Source organism: Drosophila busckii, chromosome X, assembly GCF_011750605.1.
Source record: "Drosophila busckii strain San Diego stock center, stock number 13000-0081.31 chromosome X, ASM1175060v1, whole genome shotgun sequence".
Classification (NCBI taxonomy): domain Eukaryota; kingdom Metazoa; phylum Arthropoda; class Insecta; order Diptera; family Drosophilidae; genus Drosophila; species Drosophila busckii.
This window is the reverse complement of record NC_046608.1, coordinates 17,932,013-17,958,059: the sequence shown is the minus strand read 5'-3', so window position 1 is coordinate 17,958,059 and position 26,047 is coordinate 17,932,013. Positions and strand designations below refer to the sequence as shown.

The following is a 26,047-nucleotide window of genomic DNA, read 5'->3' as shown; positions in this document are numbered from 1 at the left end:
TATGGTTAGGTGCTGTCCTTTTCAATCTATGCGGGGCCCTCATAGATCTTCAACCGCTCATCACCATACGCACAAACTCCTCGTAGTTGATGTTTCCCTGCTGATCCTCCATGTTGGCCAGCAGTTGTTCCACCTCCTCGTCGGTCAACTTCTCTCCCAGGGTTGTGAGAAGATGACGCAGTTCGGCGGACGAAATGTAACCACTGGCATCCTTATCGAAATGACGCAAGCCTTCAATGAAGTCATCAGCTGTATCGCCAGAGCGCGCTTTCGAGATGGCCTGATAGATGGGTAGGAAGACCTCAAACGAAATACGCTCATCGGGCTTCAGCTGATGGGTGCACTTTTTGACATCCGACTCCGTGGGATTTTGCCCTAGGGCTCGCAGGCATTCTCCCACCTGGGACAGCTGAATCTTGCCGTCGCCACGGTTGTCAAATAGGTTGAAGGCTTCCTGGAACTCTGCAAATCAGAAACAGAACGAGAGAGAGAGAGTTTAGCATGGAGACTATTCCAGAGCTGGCTGCACACCTTCCAGCGTGGTAAATGTGGGCTTCACATGCGCTGTATAAAAGTACATGATGAACTGTTTGCCTGACAGCACTGGCGACTACTGAGTCGCAGTTTGGATACTCAACGCACAACATTTGAAGGCAACTGCATTGGCAACTGTGTGTGCTGCTGCTGTTGTTGTTGTTGTTATCACGCGCTTGCAACAGACCATAAAAGGCCAAAATGACAATCAAAAAATGCCACAGAATTTTGTCCATTTTAGGCAATGGCTGGCCTGGCTCGATGCGACGACACACACGAACGTGTGTTAAATCAATATGACGTCAGACCACAACAATAATAACAACTTATCGAGCAACAAGCAATTCAGCGGATTCTGATTAAGTTATCAACACACAAGAAAGAAACATAAATAAAAAGTGAGCAAGTTGCGTAAAATGTTGCCAACTGTGCTTGCGTTGCAGTTTGACCCACAAAGTTGCCTTAAATGGCTGCCCACTGTCCGCCCGTCCGCCAACTTGGCTTATGAGGCACAAACTTTGACTGCAGCTGCAGTCGCTGTTCAGCTGCTGACCACACAAGAGTTGCCAAGCGCTTTGTCCTGGGCTATAAAATCCTTGCGCAAAAACATTTTGAGTGGCAGCCTAAGCTGCGTCTTTGACATTGGCGCGCTCTGTTATTGAAAATCGCTTGTTTCGTTTCGCTTTGTGTCTGTGTGTGTGTATGTGTGCGTGTGCGTGTGCTTGTATGTGAGTCATTGTCGCGTATCGCGATCGTATGGCTGCTGCTTTAACTTTCGTTGCCCTCCTCAGCACTCTCTCTACCCCTCTGTACATATGTGTGTTTGTTTTATCAATGATTCATGCGCCGCATATGAAGATGTGTAACATACATTCCCACACACTCACGCAAACAGTCACAGTCAGAGTCACACACACACGCACAGACACAAAGAGAGCATGCAAATGGTGACAACGTATACACAAATGCTTGTACATGGCCGCAAATATTTGTTTGTAGGCCGAATTTTTTTGCCAATGGCCAATACCTTTGAGTTGGCACTTTGAACTTTTGCACCCAATTCTTAACCAACACCCAAGCACACACACACAGACACGCATACTCATGCACACACATACTCACCAGCCAACTGATCCTCGGTGTAAGCTGCCTGTAAATCAACAATGAAAAAAAAACACATACAAATTAAGACATGATGTTAATAACAATTTGGCACATAAAAACAATTAAAAAAGCAGCAGTGCTTTGCCAAACTTACCATGTTGATTTGATGCAGAGAAATCAACACAAAACACAGGATAAATTGATGTGAAATGCACTAATCAAAATTATTTTATAGCGATGGTAAACTATACTCGAAAGAAGAAGAAAGAAAAAGAAAAATCGATGGAACTTATCGAAGGATGTCGTTCAGTTTAACCAGTTCAAAAAAATTTAGCTACTGCTGAACTAGCTCAAAATTGGAACTGTTGTTGACTCGATGTTCACGATATATCGGCGATAAATTTGAAAATTAAATATATTTGATAATGTTAATATTATATTGGGTAATTTACATCTATAATAAAATAAGATACATTTTTTTAAATGAATTTCACTATAAAAAATAAGACAATATTTATTTGAACTTGCGGTTAAATATGTTTTTAAGCCTCACTAGAAATTTGAGGTTATCAGCATAAACAATTCAAGTCTCATTTTTCTGCATTTAATTTTCTTAGAAAAATTCAATACAAAAGAAATTATATACGAATGTCTCATGTAATTGTTTATTGTTGTAAATTTACATTCCCGTATGCACGCTGGTTGTGCTTGTTTAAGCTTTTACATGTATATGTATGTGTGTGTATATGTATCTGTATGAGGATGTGTGTATGTGTTTTGTTGTGTTGTTGGATACTTAAAAATACATAGTTTAAAAGTGCTCTAAGTATAAAAAAAATTGAAGGATTCTCGCATTGTTTACTGGCCAATACAATTAGCTAATAAATATTTAAATATACATAATTTAATAGAAATTTGTTTTCTTCTTTTTTTTTTGTTTTTTGTTCATAAACTCTTCTTTTTTTGTCGAATGTTTCTTTGTTTTGGGATCCTGTATAGAAGATTCAGAGAAATTTCCTTTTGTTTTTAGTATTAAAGAAAGTTATATTAAAAATAAGATTATAAAAGCGTGTGTGTAAACGTGTACGTGTACTTGTGTGTGTTGTGATTCTGTCTGTGTTTGTATACGTGTGTTTTGTGTGTCTCTGTATGTGTGTGTGTGTGTGTATAAATGACAAAGCTGCTCTATGTATCCGACTTCCAAAGCTTTATGGTCTTGTCGTTCTCCAGCGCGGCAGAGGCAATGATATTCTCCGTTGGATGGCAGGCAGTGCATAGCACAGTGTCCGTGTGTCCCTGCAATTTTTGTACTACCTCTTTACTTTGTAAATTCCAAATATAGACCATGTTGTCTTCGCTGCCGCTGACAATCCACTGCAAACAAATATATTGGTTTAATATTCGAATGAGTATCGCGAGTGATTTAAACTTACCTTGCCACCGGTGACGGAGAAATTCGCAAATATGCAATACTTTTCGTTCTTGTGGCCCGTATAGGTCTTCAGGCACTTGCCTTTCGAGTAGTCCCAGAGCTTGAGTGTGTTGTCTAACGTGGCTGCCAAGATGTATTTGCCGTTGGGTGAAAATTTGACAAAGCTAACGGGCGGATTGTCATCATCAATCAGCGTCTTCAGGCACTGTCCGCTAGCCGTATCCCAAATACGACAGAGACCATCATAGCTTGAGCTGACAATCAGCGAGCCATCGCGATTGAAATGCACCGCCGAAACGGGATCCGAGTGGGCAGGCAGCGTTTTCAGACACTTGCCCGTGCGTACGTCCCAGATGCGTACGCTCTCATCGAAGCTGCCGGACACAATCAGATTGGATTGTGGATTGAAATTGCAGCAGAACACATAGTTGCTGTGGCCCTTGAGTGTCTTCAAGCTCTTGCCAGTGCTGAGCTCCCAGACCTTAAGCGTTTTATCATCACTGCCACTGACCAGCAAACGTGAGTCAGACGACCACGCCACATCGCTTATACCAAGCTTGTGGCCAGATATGGTTTTCTCAAACTTGCCATCGTAGGCGCCCCAGATCTTTATGAGTTTGTCGGCAGCTGTAAGTAGCGAGGTTTAGAAGATTAAACTGGTTTTGTTGCAGCGAAATTCCATGCACAGTGGTTACTTACATGAGCTAGCAAGCCATTCGCCGTTGGGACTGAATTTGACAGCCGACACGGCCTTGGTGTGGCCGGCTAACGTGAACTTCAACGTATAATTGGGCTTCACTGACATGGAGCTCTTATTCGATGTTGAATTTGAGTTCACGGATGAATTGTTTGGCTGCAATGTATTGGGTCCGCTGGGTGCGGTTGCCATCGGCTGTGGCTGCTGCTGATGCACAACTCCTGGATGGCCAGAGTGCACACCTCCTATGGGCACCATGTTGCTGTTGCTGCTGCTCTTGTTGCCTCAACTCGTCTCAATTATAACCCTTCGCGACAAAAAATATACGAAAGATGCAGAAACTCCAATTAAAAATAACAATAACACCCGGCCACGCGGTTTTTGATTATTGACAGTCGCTCAGCGTCCAGAGAGTCTGCGCTGATACCGCTGTTGCAATTATTTTTTTTTTCACCCTCTACTCGTGTTATTGTAAAGCGGCGTGCTTCTTCTTCTACATACGGCGTACGCTATGCGTGTTGGTCTCGCACATTGTTTTATTATTGTTGCTTGAAGTAATTACCTGGTGAACACGTGAGAGCCGGCACCGCTTTGCGATTGCTTTAATTTAGCACACAGGGCGATTTTGCTTTTACTTGTACTGCAACAGTTGCAATTACTCTTTTTCTTTAATAAACAAAATATTGTGTTTTATTTTTGGTTTCAATCGCCGCGCGGATGACAGTGTGTTGCTTGCAATGAGGAAATTGCATAAGGTGACAGCTACCAACTCGATTCGTGGAATCAAATTGGCGCGCTATATAAATTAAAGGCTTGCAAAGCGCTTGGACGGTACTAGGTATAAAAATATTAATTTTAAAAATGAGCAGCTTAATATTGCCAGCTATTAGTGAAAGATAAATAGTTATTGCGTTTCGATTATATTTATTCAGTCAATTTATCGGTTGCGCGCCAGCCGATTAACGCAATACGAACCCGATAAGCGAAAACATAAATGTATTTATGTAGAAAACACATAATAAACATAAAAAAAAAACCTGTTAAACACTTCTAAGCGGCCCTTTACTGCCTTTGGTCAGTATTTCTATTTTTTTTTTTTTTAAATTATGTCAGGCGGGAACTTTTTTGATAACCGATAAATGGACCGAATAACTGTGGCCGGCACGTAGCAATTAATTCATAAAAACATTCAACACAACAACTTTTGCTCTGTAAGATAGCAAAACACTTGTTCTTTCTTTTTCATGATAAATAACTTATTTAATTAAATAATAGTTTCAAATGTATAAAAAACAAATGAAATTAAAAAAAAAAAACAAAAAAAAATAGACAAGAAGTAAAGCAAACAATGCGAAAGGCGTTATAATGTGCAAGCCCTTAGTAACGATTATAGCCCTGATGGTGTTGTTGCTGCTGTTGCTGCTGCTGCTGATGCTGTTGATGTTGCTGCTGTGCAAGATTAGCCTGAGCAAAGATATGATCGATTTCAGCATCACTTAAATGGTCGAAGACTCCATGACTGCTGTAGCCACTGCTGGCGGCACTCAGCTGTTGGGACTGCGAACTAACTGGAGGCAGGTAAGCTGAAATTCAAATTGGTAATCAAATGAAGAGTCTGGCTGCCATGGCAACTGCTGTAAGCTTACCCTCGCCTGGTGAGCTGCCATATGGTGGCTGCAGTGTGTGGGAAGGACGACTGGGCCTATCGGCGGGCTGGTAGACGACGGGCCGCCAAGGCTGTTGCTGCGGCTGTGTGGGCAACGGTGAGGGCAAGTTCTGTTCGGGCTCTGCAGGCTGCGCTGACTCTGGTGTGTTGGGTATTTGTGGTGAGGCAATCGCGGTGCCGGTTTCCGGTTGCACAGGGCTGGAGCCAGGCAATGGCAGTATGCCACCCGGAAATTGTGCCTCGGGAACAAAGATGGGTGGTTGCTGTGGCAGAGGCGGCTGCACTGATGAAGGGAAGAATTGATTGCTGGGCGGTGTGGCGGGCGCTGCAGGACTAGCTGGGAAGGCAGGACTAGCTGGGAAGGCTGGACTAGCTGGGAAGGCAGGATTTGCAGGTACCGCAGTAGCGGGCGTCAGTTCAGGCGCTTGTGGAAATTGAGGCGCTTGAGGAAATTCTGGCGCTTGGGGAAATTGTGGCGCCTGTGGAAACGGAAACTGTGGTATGTTGAACTGCGGAAATTTGGGAAACTGTGGCAGCTGTGGAAACTGCTGCGTAAACTCTGGAACTTGAGGAATTTGTGGTATTTGCGGTATTTGTGGGATTTGTGGAATTTCTGGTATAGCAGGCACCTCTGGAGTAGGCGGGGCTACGGGCACGGGCACTGCTGCTGGTACAGGCGCTGGCGCTGGTTGAAATGCAAATGTGGGCACTGGGGGAAATTCTTGCTGCACGGAGGGAAACTCTTGCTGCACTGTGGTGAAGCTAAAGCCAGGATGAAATGCTGGCAGGGGCTGAATAGGCTGCACACCCTGTACGGGCTGAACTGGCTGGACGGGCTGTATGGGCTGCACTGGCTGTATGGGTTGGATGGGCTGAACTGGATGCACGGGCAGAGCGGGAGCTATGGGGGTAACAGGCGCAACGGGCGTAACGGGAGCTACGGACTGCACCAAAGTGGGCTGAAAAACAAAAGGGAGAGAGCAACAGTTTAGAATATTTTGAGACTCTGTACAAAAAGTACAAGAGGGTCTATTAATTACTATGTATCATTTTTAAAAAATATGTTTAACTTTAATTCATATTCCTACTCACCTGCAGAGCATGATGAAAGTGTAGTGGTCTGTTGAGCGGTCTGTGCAAATGCTGATGGGGATAGTTGATGCTGTAGGAGGAGACGACAGCGTTGCCGGGACGCAGCACATACGAGGGAGCAGCAGCAGCAGGAGCAGCAACAGCAGGCAAAGGTTGAACAGCGGGCAGAGCAGGCAAAGCGCTGACGGCGGGCAAAGTGCTGGCCACACCAGCTGGGAGCAAAGCAGCGCCGCCTGGGGCAGCAGCAAATTGTTTGATGAAATAGCCCGCGGGCAACTTGACAAAGCCATGATGATGATGCGGACGATGCAGAGCAGGACCAGCGGCTAGGAAAGATGCGGCGCCAGGCAACTGCAGACTATAACCATACTGAGCCGCATAGGTGCGAGCGGGCCAATGGGCGCCGCCATGAAGAATTCCACGCTTATGCTTGCTCGTGGGCAATGTCTCGATGCTCTCCGTTGTCGATGGCTTCGCCAGCTGCTCCACTTCGGCTAGCACAGCTTTGGGACTGGTGCTGGTGGTGCTGATGGTGGTGGTGGCGGGTGTGGTGCTGCTGATGCGGGTTGATCTGCTGGCGTGACGCAATCTCAAGGCCGACTCCACGCCGCCCGCGCTCAGGCAGAGCAATAAGCAGAGCAACGGGTAAAGTTTTATAATCCTTTGTGGCATACTGCGCTTCATTTTAATGTTTCTTATTTACTTAAGTACTATACTTATTTTATATGGCTTAATCCGCTTTCGATTTCGATTATGTCAACGCGCGTCGCTTGTTGCCAAGAAAATGAAATTAACTTCCTTGGTCTTTGTTGTATTTATAAAGCGCCCATGGCCAACGTGCCCGAGCATAAGTATGTGGGTAAATGGTTTGGCCAGCATACCAAGTAGTTCCTAAGACTGTAACCACTGCACCACTTCATCGACATGGCCAACGGCAATTGGGCAGTTTATGACTTTTACGCGCTCATTTCACCTGCAGACGGCATCGCACATTGGCCCAAAACTCAACTGAACTCAACTCAAAAACTCTGAACCAAATAATCCATTGAAACAAGCACATAAATTGTAAAATAAAAAAATAGGTGAGTACATTTTGAGTTTACATTTTATTACAAATAATTTATATATGAGCTAAGAAATTTAGCAATATTTTTATTTAATTTATGGCAAATTTCAACACACAAATAGCTTCCGCACCACTGTGCCTTGGGGGCTACGCATGCGCTGCACGTTGCTGCACGTACAAAAACTTTTGTTTCTTTTGATTTTGCTACCTCCCACTTTATTTTAATTTTTTTTGTTTAACAATTTAAATTTGCGTTTGGCACTTTTCACTTTCAGGCGCTAGGCAATAAATAAAAATCAAATAAAATGCTCCCAAAATGGAGGCACGCTGTAATATTTGTTACAAATACAAAGAGTAGTTGACAAAATAAATCAAATAAACTGCATGCATATGAGTGGTGGAGGTCGCTTTTGGCCACATTACATCACAGCACAAAATTGGCAACAAAAGTGGACTAAAAGGCAATGGCAGCGGCAGCGAAATCCATACTAAAATGCATATGGAGTAATTCATTTAGTCTGCAATTTGATTTTGTTATTATTTTTATTGCTTTTGTTATTTTGATATTCAACATTCACACGCATAAATTTCACCGTGCACTAAATTTGATCGAGCTGCTCGTGCCATGTGTTAGAAAGAGAGAGAGCAAGAGAAGCTAGTGATTGACATTATATCACACATACGCCCAGTAGCGTATTTATTGAATTCTCAATTAGCTTCAAGTTTGATTTGATTTTCACTTTTTTTTCGTCAACAATTGGAGCGCAAAAATATTTGGAATTTTTGAAAAGCCATAAGCGTGTAAGGCCTTTTCAAAATTTATAAATTTTAGGGCACTTCAATTAAAGCGCATACTTATTTTATTACGAAACATATTTACAAATTCTTTCTTAGCAAAATAGTTCATTTCAAATTTGATCACATCGCTCATGAATTTGAGCTTACAACACTTTTACACATATTTTACAAATGTGTAACTCATAAATTTTGAGTTTTTAGCGCGTGCTTGTAATTGGAAATGTTATAAACATATAAGTCCAATTTACATATATTCGTATTTTATGGCAAATTAATAATAGCATAAAACAAGAAAGTTAACTCTAGAATGCAAAAACATTTATATTTTCAGTTTTAAAATTGTACAAAAAAAAAAATTTTGTATTTTGCTAAGCAGTTAATTTGTCTACAGCCATTTCTACAGCTTAAAGCCCGAGTGTATGCTAACCACGCCAAAGGTTAGATTCTCGTAAGTGACATGAGCAAAGCCCGCCTGCTCAATCATGCGCTTGAACTGATCCTGACGTGGAAAGCGACGTATGCTCTCCACCAGATACTGATAGGCCTGCCATTGTCCAGCCAGCAGCTGTCCCATGGGCGGTATTACCTGAAAAGAGTACTGATCGTAGAGCCACTGCATGGTCTCATTGGGCAAGTGGCTAAACTCCAGGCACATAAAGCGTCCGCCTGGCTGCAGCACGCGATAAGCCTCGCTGAGCACCTGTGTAAATAATAACATTGTTATCATATTTAAAAATGTAAATACTATAAATTTGTATATATATGCACCTGATCTATGTGCGTACAGTTTCTTATGCCAAAGGCTATGGTATAGGCATTGAAGCTATCGCTGGCGAAGGGCAGTTTCTCTGCGTCAGCGCATTTCCAGTCTATGCTGCAGTTGGGCAATTGTGTTAGCTGTCGCGCACGCTCCTTGCCCACGTCTAGCATATGTTGATTGATATCCGAAATGGTTACATGGCTCTGACGCTGCTGGGGGTTGGCCTGATTGGCCAAATATTTGAGATAACGAAAACTGATGTCGCCTGTGCCGCCAGCCATGTCCAGCAGACGCATACCATGCGTTGGGCCCAAACGCTCTATGAACACATCTTTCCAAACACGATGTATACCCATGGACATGGCATCGTTCATCAGATCATAGGACTTGGCCACCTGCTCAAACACCTCGTGCACTGTAATCAACACACAGTACAAACATTATAACCAATTTGCAATGTATGTATGTAAATGCTGATTACCCTTGGCCTCCTTTTCGCTTTCCTTGACCGTCTGATAGCCAAAGTGTGTGGTTTGCTCCGCGCCTGCGTCCGCCCCCGCAGTTTGTCTGCCTGTATTTGCTGCATTTGTCGCGCTGCGTCGTATCATATGCCTTGCCAGGCTCAACAGCCTGCTGCTGCTGCTGCGTGCACTTTGCATGTCTTTTTAATTTACAAAAATACAAAACTTGTCTTATTATGAAATAAAATAAAAGCAGCTAAGCAGCTGTTTAGCCTCTGCAGCCGATAATTTTCAATCAACTTTTGTTTCTCGACTATCAGTCTATCGAGCAATGAAAGCTTTGGGTGTTGTTGTATTGTTGTATTCATCGCTTAATTTTAGGCATCCCTCGTTTTGGTTCATATTTTTTCCGTTAGTTTAAAATGTGTGAGTTTGCTATGTTGAATATTGTGCGAAAGGTTTTTAAATTGTATAATATACGAACATATTTATTTGTATGCCGTATTTAAGTCACGTAAGTAGAGAAAAATCAAACAACAGAAACTTAACGAAAGAGAACTATGAACAGTGAACTGAATGCAGTTCGATCACTTGAGTGTAGGTAAGTTTCGTTCGTTCACTTGAGTTAATTTCGTTCGTTCGTTCATTTAAGAACGATCCAGCACCAAACTAACAGCGTATGAAGCTTTAATAGCGCTGTTATTACAGTTATTTGCCTCCAACAAGCAGGTTGCACGCGCAGTTCTTTTTCATCACAAAAACACAAAATAAACGCACTGCATATTATTTAAATAATAAACAACAATTAACAAGTGTAGACAACATATAAAGCTATTGCACTCACAGGTGTATATGCAACGAGTGATACAGTATTGTTGAATTGTTTTGATACGCGAAAAAATTACGCGCCGGCTGTTTAAATAAAATATATGTACGGCATATTGGTTACGGTTTTAGCCGAAGCTAAAGTTTAATACAATTGCTAAATATTATTTTTGTTTATTTTTGTTGCTGTGTGCGCGCTAAAACAAAAAAAAAAGTGTGAAAGTGCTGAAAGTGCATTTTAATTGCAAATTAAAAACTGACCACCATCCCGCCCTACACTTCTCGCTCCAACACATATGGTGGGCAGCAAGCTAGAGCTGCTTGCACCTGCGTTCAAGTGCAGTCAAGCCTGAAAAGCCAAGCCACAAAAGTGTAAAGTGCACACACTGCCCAACAAATAACAATAATAACAGCAGCAGAGCTAAAGAGCAACAACAATTCGCGCTGCTCTCGAGAATTTTCAGTTTGTTTCGAGCGCGTTATACTCGCTGCGCTCCAATTGTTGTTGTTGTTGTGATCGTTGCTGTAGGTGGAGTACTCAGTACTGCGGCGGCGGTGTCTGCTGCTTCTTCTTCTTGTTTTTCTTCTGCTGTAACACACACCAACAAATGAGGTAAGCACAATAACTAGAAAAAAGAATTTGCAGCGATTTTGTTTTTCTTTTGCTGCCGTCTCTTGTAATTCGACACTTTTTTATGTAGATTATATTACATTGTTAGCATAAATAAATAAATAGCTGCATACATAGTAACTAACTAAACAGCTAACTATGACAACCAAAAGCTTTAACTAAAATTTAAATGCTTTTAATTCAAAGTTGGCATCATTATAAATTGAATAATTGTATAATTCAACAAATTTCAATTTCAAGTTAGCCACGCTATACAATATTATCTAAAATATAAAATATAATAATTAAAATAAATATATTTCATAAATTGTGTAGAACTCTTACTAAGTTTGCTAACAATTTAAAACCGTTAGCTTGTCCACTAAGAGGCCACCAAAAAATTGAGCATTACCAGTTAAATTTTCGTTGTAATTGTTATTGTTGCTATTACTGTCTGGCTGGCTGCTAACGGGCGCTGTAAATTGTTGTTAACAAAATGCGTTGATTGCATGGCGGCCTTCAATTAAAACGAAATGAAATGGAATCAAATTTTCTGCTGTTGTCATCGTGCTTAGCCTTAATAATGCTCTGCTCCAAATACTTTTGAGATCTGTGGAAAAGAAAGCAAGTTCTAAAATAAGCGCAAGGCGCACAGCCGGCCGGCCACGCCCACTGCAGACATGCGCAGCTGCAGCCGTAGCCGCCCCCAGCAGCAGACAATTGATTATGATTGGCCTGATTGAAGCTGAAGCTGAAGCTGCGGCGATTGAAGTTGAAGCGCGGCTTACAGCTGTTGCCTGTTGCCTGTTGCCTGTTTGGCTGTTGCTGTGGCTTATGCAATGCGGCAATGTGCCAGCAATTTGAGCCTCAAGTGGCGAGTGAGTGTTGTGTGTGGCAAGAGTGTGCGAGGGGTGTGGGGTGGGGTAGACAGACAGACTTTCGAATGCCGTTTGGCCAGTTGTTGTGGGCCAATCGGTTAATTGCATTTCCTAGCCCAGCTGTCAATTCTCATCAGCCAAAGCATTTATGCCATTTGAAATTATGATTATGTGTTGGCTAAAAGCTTAATTGGGTTTTAATTATGAGGCGAGTTGTTTGTTGCGAAAAAAGTATAAAAAATTAAATGAAAGAGTAGCTAAGACAGTAAATGAAACAAAAACTATTGAGCATTAATTGGCATAAGTATTTCAATTTAACTTTATTTGTTGTTATTAATTAATTGTAGCTAAGCTAACATTAATGTTTATTTTAGAGAGTTGCTGACTTGCTTTTAGTTTAATTGTTTGCACATGCAAATTGCGAAATGCTCAAAATGCCAATTCGCAAACAAATATAAGAAATATATATATATAAAAAAAAATGTGGCAGCAGCAACTGTGGCACGCTGCCTTGTTGCAGCTGCTGCTGCTGCTGCTGCAAGCAGTCGGCCCACTAAAAGGCTCCTTTTTGTAATTCAAAACGGCCCGGGCCGGCATCGTTAGCCAACTATCTAAGCCAAGTTGCCCAGCCAGTTGGCCTGAACTGGTTGCTGCCAGCACAGCGCGACTGCCCAGTCGGCGCGCCAGACCGCCAGCTTGCCGCTTTGGCATTTGTAGGATTTTTAGCGCCCAAGCTGCCACAAAAGCCGCCGCTGCCGCTGCCACAGTCGCTGCCACAGTTTGCTGCAAGCTATTTTATTTATTTTTTTTTTATGCGCCTGCCTGAATTTACATTTTGTGGCGACTGCTGCAAAGTGCAGGCAACACACACATGCGGCAGTTGCAAGTTAGCTAAGAACTGCATTCTTGCAACCAACAGCGGAAATGCTGCCACAAGCGTTTATAGTAAACATTTCCTTTGGACTAACATTAATTGCAAATTATTGTTTGCCTCAAATTCTATAAATATTTAATAAAATATGCGCACATATTTGTTATTAATCGTAAATAAATAAATGCGCTTGGCATAAATTTTAGCAAACGTTGCATGCTGCTTGGGATGCTATTGAACTTTTGCTATTTGCCAAGATTCCCACACACCTGCAGCAGCAGCAGCAGCAACAACAACTGCAACTGTTGCTGCCTCCCACTTGTGGCAAGCGTGTGAAACAATTGTTGCAATCATGTTTTCGAGGCGTAACATGAAACAATGTTTCAAGTACGTTTGCCACTGCCGCTTTGCGTTCGTATTGTCGTTGCTGTTGCTGTTGCTGTTGCAAGCGCCCTAATGCGATTGTCAGGGTAAATGACCGACGAATTGAATTGTTGCTGTTTCTTATTTTTTGCATAAATTTGTGTTGTTGTTGTTGCAGTTATTTTTTAATTGAAGTGGCCTGCCTGCAACATTTTGTGGCAAGTTGCCCACGCGCAGCAGCAGCTGCTGTTGCTGTTGCTGCAGCTGCAATCAACAATTTTGAGATTTCAGCAAACGCCTCTTAACGCTAAACTGGATTTTCTTTCTGGGGCGTGGCGCAGTCGACGCCTGCAGCGCCTTTTGCTGATAAATCACAAACTCAACTTTTTCTCGAGCGAAAGTTGCAACAACAACAAAAGCAACAACAACAACAACGCTGTAGAGAGAACTAATGAAAGTAAATTTGTGACTGTCTAGAAGCGTTTGGGCGGCTGCTACACTGCGCGAAATTGTTAAGTATTTGTTGCTAATGCATTTGTTGTTAACTACAATAAATTGTTGCCGCCGCTGCACTTGCCACATGCCACAGCCACAGCCGCCGCTTGGCCAAACTAGTTTAAGTTAGTGACAAATGACAGCGTCGCTTGGCAATTCAAACGAATGACAAATTTCAAATGTAATCATAGTTTATTATAGACCCTCCCGCTACCCCCCGCTGCGTCAAGTTGCTGCTCAATTACAGCTGCGACCATTGGTAGCGTTCTGCAGTCTGCAGCTATAAAAATAATAATGTCGTCTAACTTTTGCCTTGCTGCACACCCCCCGCACCCCCCCCCCTGCCCGTTTTTTCTTTTTAGCTACGTGTTGTGTTGTCGAGTTTGTTGCCTAAGTCTTTCGATTTGTCTTTGCGGCTGCGGCTGCTGCTTTAATTATAAGCAAAAGTTAACAAGCTGCGCGCATTTTCTTAATTGCCAACAACAATAACAACAACAACAACAACAATTGCTAATGTTGAGACAACAACAATTGAAATATTTACACGTACCTTTGATCATTTTAATATTTGAAAGAGACCAAAAGAAATTTTTGCTGCCATTAAAATACAAAAAAGAGAAATTGTCGAATTGTCGAAGCTGCTAAAATGTCTGTGTGTGTGAGTGCATGTGTGTGTGTGTTAACTGGGATGCGCACCTGTGCAGGCTGCAACGCTTGAAGATTTATCATTGATTTGAGTTTTTTTGTTTTGTTTGTTGCTTTTACTTCCGTTGGCCAAAACCAAAAAATAAACGCACGACTGGCCAACAACAACAGCAACAACAACGTGACAAATTGGCATATATACATATATATAATCTATGCACAACTTACCCCATAACCTCTGTCTCTGCCCCCCTCCCCTCGAGACTTGCAGCCTGTAGCATTTTTCGAGTGAAATTTTTATTTGTTTTGCGTTTATTTTTTTTGGCAACTTGCCAATGTCAACGTGGGTTATGCCACAAGCTGCGCAAATAAACAAACAAGCAGACGCGCCAGACGATTTGCAGTTGCATCCTCCATAATCGCATGTGTGTGTGTGTGTGTGTGTGTGTGGCAAGGAAGCTGTTGCAAGCTGTCGCTGTGGCTGCTGTTGCTGTTGCAGCTGCAATTGCTCCTTGTCTGGGTGAAAGCTGCCAAGCACTTTTACCTCATGTCTGTTGCTTTCATTGCTGCTGCTGCTGTTGTTGTTGTTGTCGGCGCATTTTAATTGCAGAACTTCTTGCTGTTGTTGTTGCTGCTGCTGCTGCTGCTGGGAACGTCTCCAAGGATGCAGCAGCCATAACTGATGTCATGTGCAGCGCTTTCACCTTCTGCCAATTAGCTGGCAACAGCAGCAGCAGCCACAGCCACAGCCGCAACAACAACTTATGCAACTTTTTTTTTATTTTGACTCTTGAGCCCACAACTTTTATAATTTTGGGGGCGCAGCAGCTCAGATGAGCCAATTGGACGACAACACGCTCAACTGAAGCGTTGCAAGCAGCGTGTGGCAAGCGCAGTGCGTGTGGCAAGTTTATGTTTCAAGTCAAATTAATGTTGAACATGAGTTCAATTTCAAAGAATCTGCAAAGAGTTTTAATTTCAAAAATTTATAAGCAAAATTTACAAAAAAAAATCTAGAAATAAACATTACATGAGATTTGCATAGACAATTTAATTAATTTATGGAATATATTTTTATTTAAATAAAAAAGCAGACAATGTATTAAAATTAATGCTAAAAAGCAAGTGATTGAATCAAATTAAAAATAATAGTTAAATTTTGAGCTGCTTAAATTTTGCAATGAATTTTAATAATTAAAAATTATTTTTTTATTATTATTATTATTTTTATAATGTTTAATAACAAATTTGTTTCTAAGCGTTTGTTTATATAGAATATTTACTGTACTTTGTACTTGCAATTCGCTATTAAATTTATTACAAATCCAGCGTAGCAACAGCAAAGTTATAAACAATTGCTTGGCATTACTTTTGGGGCATTAATTAATTGGAATTGCATTTCCGCTGGCGCGGCAGTCACTTCACTTCACTTCACTTCACACATGTGAATGCATTCACTTTTATGCAATGTGATCGGATCGGCCTGGGATGGATGAACTGTAATCAGAGCGAGCCGCGAATCAATTTTTTGGCAGTTGCAATTACGTTTGACCAAAAGCTGAAACAAAAAAAAATAAACAAAACTCGGCGCCAGCTCCAAGTTTGCTTTGTCATTTTGCTGGCTTTGGCCTTTCACCTGCTCAAGCTGTACATAACACTAGTTGTTGTTTTTTTATTGTTGTTGTTGTTGTTGCTGTTGTGGCAATTAGTTCTAATGACTCGCTACTTCCGGTCACGCCCACTTGCTGCCACTCGCTATAATTTATACTTCTGCTTCTTTTTCTGCTTCTGCTTCTTCTTCTGCTGTTGCTTTGACATTTGCAATTGCTGACTTTTCAATTGAAAAACTTTAACAACAATTGTTATTGTTGTTGTTGTTCTCATGTCCAGTTGTTGCTGTCATGCCGCTTGATTTTTTGTTGTCGCAACAACAACAAATTAAAGTAGAAAAGTTTTTACGCAGAAGTCGTTAACATTTTTCTTTTCTTAAACAAATTTCATTGCATGTAATTTATTTTTATTTATGCTGTGAGTTCTTGTGAGTCTGTTAAATATAAAAATAATTATAATTTTTTGTCTGTTTGTTTTTGTTTTTATCAGCGCGTTGTTTTAATCGTGACTTTCTCTGTGTGTAACAAAGTGTTAACTATTGTTGTTGTTGTTGTTGTTGTTGTTGTTGCGCTTTACACGTTTGTAAGCATGTCCAGCATCCCCCACCACGCCCCCTTAATTGCCACAGTCTCCTCCTCTTCCTCTTCTTCTTCTTCTTCGGCTACGCACGTATGTTGCTTGTTCTCGTTATTAGCGTGCGTGACAAGCGTTTGACCTGCTCAGCATTTTTATACATTATTTTTATTTGCTTAGCTTTTTCTTCAGTTTTGCAATTGATAAATTCCATTTCGCTTGGCTGCAAAGATTTCACCTCATCTCTGTATGTTAAGCTCTGATTTGCGTAGATTTGCTGCCGCTAAAAGTGTGTCAGAGCTGTTATTAACATGCTTATGTTAATAACAGTGGGTCAAGTATTGTTGATTCAGTCAATTGTTGATTTTCGCATTGGTGAATTCACCAACGCTACTGATCGAGCTAAAATATGCAAATTTCTGTCTTTAGATGCAATTATATTGCTGAATTTAATAGTGTTGGTTAATTTTCACCAACGTTTTGTATTAATTTAAAAAATTTGTAAAAATTAAGTATTTTAGCTAATTTAGATTTCAAGATATAATACGTTAATAACAGTGGGTCAAGTATAAGTACGCTACAGTCAATTGTTGATTTTTGCGTTGGCGAATTCAGCAACGATTAGCAGAATTATAGCTCAAGCTCAAATACCCAAATTTCTGGCTTTAGATTTAGTATAATATGCAATAGTATTGATGTATTGGTGAATTTCAAAGTATTGGTTAATTTTCAACAACGTTTTGTTGTTTACAAATATTTATTGTTCTTGTATTTTTCTAATTTCAATATATAAACTGAAATCTGATAAATATATAAACTTACTGTTAAAAAGAGAATGATGAATATGTTTAAATTAATATAAAACAAATATTTTTGAAAGTTTTTATAACATGCCTCCGCTTATTTGAGTTGTTCACTACTTATCTGGACTTAGGGGCTAATTCAGGAACAAATAGAATTGAATGCATACATAAATATTTGAAACAAATTGAAACCCAAATATGAATTAATTTTTAAAACTTTTAACTATAATATAAAATGTACGAATTGTATTAATAATTCCAAGCTTTGTTTTGCATAACTTACAATTTAGTTGTGTTTGGAAATGCACATTGCAAACGAAATTGAGTGGTAAATTAGTTAAAAAACAATTATTATGTAATTCATACGCTGCTTGGTGGCAGCAGCAGCAGCAGCAGCAACAGCAACAAATTGATTTAGCTAATTGAGCAAGCCAAAAGCGCTAGAGAAAGAGAGAAACGCAGGCGGGCAGACTTATGGCTTAAAAGACATTCAATCTGCGGGCCTAAGCTTCCACTCGACTCCGGTTGCATGCCACAACAACAACAACAACATTACTTTAGTATGTAATGAACATTTCAAAACAATTTTCCACCACATATTTATCATCATTTAGTTGCTGGTGTGTGGTGCCCTCAATGAATTTCGAAAAGCGCTTCAGGTGTATTACATCAAGCCCCAAAGTTTTTGCTCAATTTTTGATTGTTGGCTTGTTGTTTACAATAAACGTAAGTGGCTTGAACTTTGATTTGATTGCCTGACTGACTGCCTGCCAATGATTTATGGCCAAGTGCCCATAAACAGTTTATAAATCAAGCCAAATAATTTGTAAATAAATTTCTATAATTTTCAACTGAAGGAAGCGTTGGCAGCAACTTGTTGCAAGTGAAGCATAGAATTACGTGAAAGAAAAAGTGAAATTATTCAAATCACAGTTAATCTCGATTTGTTGTTGTTGTTGTTGTTGCGTGAAAGCAGCAAAGCCGCACCTCGCCCCATTCGCATGCGTGCGACCCAATTTTGTTTAAACTAAAAGTAAAGCAAGCTAAAATAAAAATAAAAATAAAATAAAATATTTTTCAATTGCAAGTTCAAGTTTTGTTTGTTGTTGTTATTTTTTTATTGAAAATTGTCAGGCATTGAGCATGACCGACTACGTGTTTGAGTTTGCATTGCGTGTTTGAGTTCAGAACTCGCTCCCAAGCGAGACAATTCTTGATTTTTAATAAATCCCAAACATGCGTGTGCGGCTCTTTGTAGAATTCCAATTGAGATTTGCTTTTTGGGCTAAAAGCAGTGGAAGAACTTTCAAGCTTAAAAGCAAATAACTTTTTTTATTTATTTATTTAATGGAAACTATGCACAGTCGACTATAAAAGACAAGCATTACAATAAATATTTAAATTTAAAAATTATTTAAAATAAGGTTTTTGTTTTTAGATTTGATAAACTTGTAGATTGGGAGTGTTAGACAGACCCAATATTCGTTGCAAGGTGAAAACCCAATTGGGTCTGGGTTAGTGTTAATTATTAATAGTTAAAAAATATACATATTAATTACTTAACTAAAGATTGCTAACTATCCGTCTCATAAACATTGAAATTAAATTATAAAATCAACTATTTTTAATTTATAGCTCAACTAGCATTAGACAAAAATTATATAAAATATTTATTTGAATTATTTTACATTGCCAACAATTATTTAAATTAATTTTTGTTTAATTCAGTTATCTATTGATTGTTAACAAATATGGTTAAACATTAAATATAGAAGAAAAATTATATAAAATATTTATTTGAATTATTTTACATTGCTAACAATTATTTAAATAAATTTTGTTCAATTGTGACATAAAATATCAAATAAATAAAAACAGCCTCAAGACTTCACTTGCTCTGGCTACAATAATATTTATATTTATTTTATATAGAAAATGTTTGCTAAGCTCCTAAGCTTTTATTTTTATAAAATAGATTTCCATTTCATGCAATTATTAAATTTTTCAAGCATTTGCCACTCAAATGAGCTGAAACAGTTTATAAAAATGTAATAAGTTTATGCATTAAATAAAAGATATATCGTTTTTCATTTTTGACATTATGACAAAGGCTAAAATTTTATCAATTCTGTCTTGAAAACTAATATTAAAATAAATAAAAACAGCATGAAGGCCTCACTTTAGAATTAACTCTAATTATTTTATTTGTATTTATTTTTTTTATATTTATTTTGTATATATTTGTTTATTATATAGACAAAAAAAGAATAAGCTTTACTCTCTCTTTCGCTCTCGCTCTCTCGCTGCAGCAACTAAACTCTACAGCCGAAATGAGCAGCGCCAGCATGATGATGATGATGAGCAGCGCCGGCCTTGGCGCCTCGAGCGCCGCATCCACAGACTGCAGCAGCAGCAGCATTCAAGGCTCGACCGCCTCGTCGGCGTCGAGTGATGTGATGACATTGACGACAACAGCGGCGAGCAGCTGGTGCGCCATGCCCGCCAGCTCGAGGCTGAGATTAGTGCGTCTGGTGCGGCCGCATCAGCGTCGACTGCTCATGGTCTCGGAGCAGAGCGCGAGCTTTGGCTTTGCGGTGCGCGGAGGCAAGGAGCATGGCATTGGGTTCTTTGTCTCCCATGTGGAGCATGGCGGCGAGGCGCAGCTCAAGGGATTGAGAGTAAGTTAAGCAGCGAGAGCGAGTGACTAACTGCACTGCGGCTAAACTTTCCATTTTCAGTTGGGTGATCAGATACTGCGCATCAATGGCTATAGGCTGGAGGATGCAGTGCATAAGGAGTTCATACAGCTGGTGGGCGGACAGGATCGTGTGACGCTCAAAGTGCGCGGCGTGGGCATGTTGCCAGTCAAGGAGTAAGTGCAACAACAATTTTAAGAGTTAGCCTAAACATTTCTCACACACAGCCAAGCGGAGGAGAGTCTGAGCTGGAATGTGGTCAAGCTGTCGAGTGTGAGCGGCACGCCCTCGGAGAGTTCGTTCAAGGCGACGGAGGGCGGACGACGCAGCCAACAGTCGAGCCGGGACATCAATGTGGTGCTGCATGTGGCGCCACGCACCAAACTGGGTCTGGGCATCTGCAAAGGCCCCGAATGGAAGCCCGGCATCTTTGTGCAGTTCACCAAGGAGCGCAGCGTGGCACGCGAGGCGGGACTGCGTCCCGGCGATCAAATACTGAGCGTCAACTCCATCGACTTTGTCGACGTGCTGTTCAGCGAGGCGGTCGCTGTCATGAAGAGCTCCAGCAAACTGGACATGGTGGTGCGCACTGCTGCCGGCTGTGATTTGTTTCCGGGCGAGTCGAGTGGCTACAACAGCTCCGCCAGCTCTGTGACCGGCGATCAGAGTCCCTGCTGGGCCGATGCCAAGTCCAAGCGGCTCACAGCGGTGCGTGAGGAGCCGCCGCCGCCGTCGCCGCCAGTCAACAAAACAATCATCAAGCTCACCGAGAACGGCACCAGCATCAACAACACCTACATAGCCAATGGCAGCAGCAGCAGCAAAACTGATCCAGCCAGTGCTTCAGTTAGTCGCAGCACCACAATGCGACGCAGCAGTCAAGTGGCTGCCACAGCAGCAACAACAACAGCAACAGTTGCGCCTGTGCCGCCGCCGCTTGCAGCCAACATGGCCAGCAATCCAAGCAGCAGCAGCAGTAGCAGCAGCAACGCTGGCAACAGCAGCAGCCTCTCCAGTGCCATATACGAGGAGCTCAAGAAGCGCAAGGAGGTAAACGTGGCCATCAGCAAACTCAAAAGCATCAAAACAATAATTGTAAAATAGTTGAGCTTAAGCTAGCTAAATATTTATGTAAAGCAATTTTCCATTCAAAATTATTATACAAATTAGTTGTTGCTTAAAAACAAATGTTTAATTTAAAATGCTTTTGAAATTGTTCAAGAAATCGATAGATTACATTTAAGAACTTGCTGAAATTCGATATTTCGTTAGGCTATTTAATAATCTATTAGCAGTTAGTCTCTAAGCAGTTAAGTTCATTAATTTAATAAGAGTTGCAGCTGATTTATGTACTCAAAAGTCAAGAAATAATATTGAAGAAAGATTTAGTAAAATTCATTAATTTAATATGATTTTAAAATTGAATTATTTAAATAACAGTTGCACTTAATTTAGCTTACATTTCTAACTTGCTGAAATTTGTTATTTCGCATATATTTAGTTAGTCGCTGACTTATGTTTGTTTGCTCTTAATTGATAAAAGATAAAAGTTAATTAGCTGAATTCGAAATAACTCGCAGACTTGTATAATCGCTTAGGCTTTGGCAATACGCTCATTAAACTAATAAAACATTATTTGAAGCCAACTGTTACAGCAGCGCTAATTGTAGTCTCTCTTACAGAAGCAGCAGCAGCAGCAACAGGCGCACCGCAGCAGCAGCAGCCACTTGAATCGCGAACGCGATACAGATCGAGATCGAGTTGGAGATGAGCGCACACACAATGGCAACCGCAGTCAAGTTGCTCAAGTGTCGCATAAGCGTGCAGTTGCGCCTGCAGCAGCAGCACCAGCAACAACAACAGCAGCAGCAGCAACAGCAGCAACAACTTCAACAGCAGCAACAGGTGGAGGAGATCAACATACAGCGCTGATGGATGAATTCAAGCGCGCTCATCAGCGCATGTTTAGGAACGGGTTCCATGAGAGCGAGCACAAGGTGAGCCAGCAGCAACTCCCCCTTGCCCCCTCCCCCTCTCACTGTTGCAAGCAGCATTAGCTCATATATGAGCTATAGCTTGCGCCCAAAGGTCAAGAGAGCTTTGCACTGCAATTGTCTTTTTTTTTTGTTTTCTATTGTTATTGTTATTCAGTCAGTTAAGCCATGTGAAGTATTTGTTAGCCACGTGAATGGGGACAGCCAAGTGTAGCTGCCAATAAAACGAAACAAAAGCGAATTGCAATTGTTATCAACAATATGCAGCCAAAAGATAAGCAACAAATGCTTATCAGCGCACAGAAAGCGAAAGAGAGTGGAGAGCATTTAAATTCCATAACTTGCATATTTTTAACATAAATCTATAAATAAGACACGCTTGGCATTCATAGCCAGAGATTAAATAATTTATTAATAAATAATTGCGCAAGCTTGCAGTCAAAGTGTCTGTCTGTTTGTCTGTCTGTCTGTCACAATTAAAATGTCAACTTAGCTTATTAAAACTAACAGCTAATTAATTAAAGTTTTAACACACGCATGCAGCTAAATAGAGAATAAAATGAATTCAAATTCAGCAACAACAATAATTAATAATTATTAATTATAAAGCAGCAAATAAATAGCAGCAAAATACAAAAAATATTTTAAAAATAAATACAAAAAGTTTTAAATCATTTAATTAATTAGCAAACAGAACATAAACTTTACTAAGTAATTTTATTATTTTATTGTTTGCCAAACATTGTGCTATTTATATTTTAAATATTTATGACAAATTTCTATTTGAAGAGACATTCAAAGTTATATTAACTGCAATTTATAAAACTGAATTGTTGTTTGCTGAATTCGTTTATTGTTTGTTTCTATTCAAGTGCAGCGCGGTGTTTTAGTTGCTTGCACTTGTCTATAAATCAAATTATTAACTATTTAATACAAACGTTTAGTTTTCTCTGCTCATCACAGTTAATAGTTTGTCTTTAAACTTAGCTGCTAACTTGATTGCTTTTTGCCTATTTTGGTCACAAGTTATCTTCACTATTGTCGCACCGCCAGCAAATAGCGCAACTGACTCATGTGCGTCGCTCTCTGGCGCTCTCTTCAGCAATTCATATGCAAAAGGGTTGGCTGAGGGGGTGGGGGCTGTGGCATGCTTATCTTATCAGTTTGACTCTCTGCGCCGAGGCAGGTGAAATGATTTGCTTTGCAGCTCTGCCGCGGCTGCTTGGGCGTCCAGTTGAGCAAGAGCAGTCGCAACAAGCGGACCCAGTCCAAATCCAATAGCAAGCGTTTCAACGAGCATGAGTTTACTACGTGAGGGGCGTGAGCGTGGGCGTGGCAGTGACAGTGATATGCCCACAATGCGACCCGTTAGCATGGGCAGGCCGCTGGTTACCATGTCCACCTATCAGGTAGTTGCACCACCAGCAGCAGCAGCAGCAGCACCACCAGCAATCAGTCTATCAAGCAATCAGTCCATCAATCAAGCAATCAAATCAAATTAACTGCAATTTCAAGGCCAATTTTCAACTCGTTTTCATTAACTTGATTTTTATTTAACGGCCGTTTTGTTATGTTTTTTGTTTTTAGGAACGCGGCGAGACGCTAAAACGCACTTCGATTATGCCCGATGATAGCTGTTATCGCAACAGCAACAACAACAACAGCAGCAGCAATCGCAACAGCAACAGCAGCAGCAACGGAAGCAATCGCATGTCGCTGCTTAACGGCAACAACAACAACAATAGCGTCAATAGCACGCCGGACTTGCCACCGCCGGTGAGTGCTTTTTATTTAAATTAACTAGCCATACAAAATGCGCAACGTTAAAACTAAAATCGAATTGCTTTGGGGCTCAGGCGAAAGCGCAGCTCTAATTAAATCGCTTAAGTTGCAGCAATTGCAATAAACTAAAACTTAGAAAACTTTTACTTTTAGCTAAAAAGAAATTAATTCTTTTATTGAAAACTATTTTGTTATTCATTTAATGTCAACTATGGACAGTCGACGATAAAAGAAAAGGATTACAAAAAATATTTTAAATTAAATTTAAAAATTATTTAAAATTGTTTTTGTTTTTAGATCTGATAAACTTATAGATTGGGAGTGTTAAACAGATGATCATTAAATTTCTAAAAATTACCTTTGCTGTCTTAAACTAATTTTAGTTAAATATAATTGTTAATGAGTAGAAAAATGTGATGAGCTAAGCCCATAAATGCGCATTGAACTGTAAAAATAAGAAAAATTCTAAGAAAATCGTAAAATTTACGAACAGCAATAGTTAAGCGATAAGTGCACACTTTTGTTGGTTATTAAGATTAATAATAGCAAGACTTATGCGTTTAAACTAATAACAAATATTGAATAAACTTCATTTGAAATTGTATTAATTAATAAATTTAGCAGCTAATTATTTCTATAGCAATTGTTTATTTATTTTTATAAAAATAGTTAGCTGCTGCTTATTTAATGTTTATTATTAATTATTAACAATAATCACTCTCTCTTGCTTTTATAGCCGCCACAATTTGCGAATCCCAAACAGCAGCAGCAGCAACAACAATTGAAGCTAAGCTTAGCTGCTGGCAACGGCAATGGCAGCAGAGCCAAAACGCTGTCGCCTTTATCGCCTGTGCGCAATGTGGGCGTGGCACTGCGTGCGCCAGCATCGCCGCTGCCCGACTACGATGCCACAGCAGCAGTGCAACTGCGCAGCAGCAGCAATGGACACGCAGCAGCAACAAATGGCAATCAACAGCAGGAACAGCAGCGACGTACTCTGCGCCTGGGCACAGTAACAATTGGTGGCTATGAGCCGCGTGGCAAGCGTGAAACGCTGCGCAAGCAACCATCGATAAATGGCGAACGAGTGATCCAATCCAATGGCATACTCAAGAACGGCAATCGCAACAGCGCTAGCTACAACAGCAGCAGCAGCAACAGCGGCAGCAACACGCGTCCGCAGCAGCAGCAGCAGCAGCAACATATAGAAAAGTCTATAAAGTTTGGCAACTAACTGTTACAACACAGTTATATTTTTATTGTGCAATAGGATTTTGTCTGACAAAACAAAATAATATGCCAGCAAAATTTACTCGATTAACTTCTTTTTTTTTTTTAACTATACTTATATTTTTTGTAACTTTTTGTTGAATATTCGTTAATAGTTTAGCTGCTATTATTTAATATATATAATCTAACTTCATAATATAATATTACTGTAATTATAAATAAACACAAAAAGACAACGACAGACAACCAGCCAAGAGTGAACTACAATCACCGAATTGATAAGCTGCGCAAATATTTAAACGTTTGCGTCAGCCTCTTGACAAGCCCAAAAACGCACAAGAAGCAAAATTATTAACTCACTCTCTATTAATTGTTTCATTTTAGCCAGCAAGTTTATCAGCCACTAGATGACGCGACTTACAACAAGCCAGCAGCGCCTTATCAACTATTTAAAACATAATAAAAAAAACATTAAATTTAAGCTGTGTAATTTCATTTTTGTAGCAAGAAGAGATTGATAGTCCTTTTAAAAAAGAATATTTTGATAGTACTCCGACTACATTTGAGCAAGTTATGGGTTGAGTTATCGCTGCAGGCTATGTTGCCTGCTATTGTTCTGAGCTTCTTTGCAGGATCAGGATCAGGATCATGTCAAAAGATGCTTCATTTTCGTCGCCTTTGTTTTGTTGAAGCTTCCAAGCTTCAAATTAAACAAAACTCAAGTTTGCCGCATTGGTTTTGTAGTCACAACTTGGTCAAAATTCAATCGTTTGTTTAACTGTTAACTGTTTTATGCTTGTATTGCTGTTAGAAACAAAGTTGCATCATTACATTTTGGATTTAGCAACTTTCGATTTTTGCCCATTTTTAACAAAATTCGTGATGTAACCATCATAAATTAAACAAAACGCAAGTTTGTGGATTTTCCAAATTTGAATGCAGTTTAATTGGGAGGCTTCTCACGAGTATAGCAATGCATAAAATCTCTGAAGATAGGATATCCTTTGGCTGAGTTATGGCTAATCAAAAGTGTGACATTTTCACATAGAAATGTTGTCTTG

General features: G+C 40.3%; 5 protein-coding genes across 9 annotated transcripts; 1 reads left to right on the top strand and 4 right to left on the bottom strand.

Moving 5' to 3' along the window:
• Positions 1-23: 23 nt before the first annotated feature.
• LOC108605525 (myosin-2 essential light chain) lies at positions 24-1,893 on the bottom strand. 2 transcript variants are annotated; one of them, XM_017995277.1, is made up of 3 exons: positions 1,793-1,893; positions 1,657-1,684; positions 24-462 (listed from the first exon to the last, which is right to left on the bottom strand). In XM_017995277.1, exons 1-3 carry the CDS (start codon positions 1,793-1,795, stop codon positions 50-52), a joined length of 444 nt encoding a protein of 147 aa, XP_017850766.1. In that variant the 5' UTR covers positions 1,796-1,893; the 3' UTR covers positions 24-49. The 2 variants fall into 2 exon arrangements, with proteins under 2 accessions (XP_017850766.1, XP_017850765.1); XM_017995276.1 differs by lacking the exons at positions 1,657-1,684; positions 1,793-1,893 and adding an exon at positions 532-619.
• Positions 1,894-2,736: 843 nt separating this feature from the next.
• Positions 2,737-4,434, bottom strand: LOC108605746 (protein will die slowly). 2 transcript variants are annotated; one of them, XM_017995543.1, is made up of 4 exons: positions 4,330-4,434; positions 3,770-4,074; positions 3,072-3,697; positions 2,737-3,012 (listed from the first exon to the last, which is right to left on the bottom strand). In XM_017995543.1, exons 2-4 carry the CDS (start codon positions 4,023-4,025, stop codon positions 2,824-2,826), a joined length of 1,071 nt encoding a protein of 356 aa, XP_017851032.1. In that variant the 5' UTR covers positions 4,026-4,074; positions 4,330-4,434; the 3' UTR covers positions 2,737-2,823. The 2 variants fall into 2 exon arrangements, with proteins under 2 accessions (XP_017851032.1, XP_017851033.1); XM_017995544.1 differs by lacking the exon at positions 4,330-4,434 and having other exon boundaries at positions 3,770-4,279.
• Positions 4,435-5,091: 657 nt separating this feature from the next.
• Positions 5,092-7,209, bottom strand: LOC108604982 (vegetative cell wall protein gp1). The gene is made up of 3 exons (XM_033294508.1): positions 6,526-7,209; positions 5,414-6,392; positions 5,092-5,350 (listed from the first exon to the last, which is right to left on the bottom strand). Exons 1-3 carry the CDS (start codon positions 7,207-7,209, stop codon positions 5,145-5,147), a joined length of 1,869 nt encoding a protein of 622 aa, XP_033150399.1. The 3' UTR covers positions 5,092-5,144.
• LOC108606846 (homeobox protein 5) lies at positions 7,080-25,063 on the top strand. 3 transcript variants are annotated; one of them, XM_017997343.1, is made up of 8 exons: positions 7,080-7,170; positions 7,349-7,607; positions 19,594-19,962; positions 20,023-20,156; positions 20,208-21,030; positions 21,663-21,977; positions 23,562-23,750; positions 24,493-25,063. In XM_017997343.1, exons 3-8 carry the CDS (start codon positions 19,615-19,617, stop codon positions 24,988-24,990), a joined length of 2,307 nt encoding a protein of 768 aa, XP_017852832.1. In that variant the 5' UTR covers positions 7,080-7,170; positions 7,349-7,607; positions 19,594-19,614; the 3' UTR covers positions 24,991-25,063. The 3 variants fall into 3 exon arrangements, with proteins under 3 accessions (XP_017852832.1, XP_017852831.1, XP_017852833.1); XM_017997342.1 differs by having other exon boundaries at positions 7,094-7,170; positions 7,234-7,607; XM_017997344.2 differs by lacking the exons at positions 7,080-7,170; positions 7,349-7,607 and adding an exon at positions 10,606-11,048.
• LOC108606848 (2-methoxy-6-polyprenyl-1,4-benzoquinol methylase, mitochondrial) lies at positions 8,714-9,908 on the bottom strand. Its single transcript, XM_017997345.2, has 3 exons — positions 9,631-9,908; positions 9,158-9,564; positions 8,714-9,089 (listed from the first exon to the last, which is right to left on the bottom strand). Exons 1-3 carry the CDS (start codon positions 9,806-9,808, stop codon positions 8,787-8,789), a joined length of 888 nt encoding a protein of 295 aa, XP_017852834.1. The 5' UTR covers positions 9,809-9,908; the 3' UTR covers positions 8,714-8,786.
• Positions 25,064-26,047: the final 984 nt, after the last annotated feature.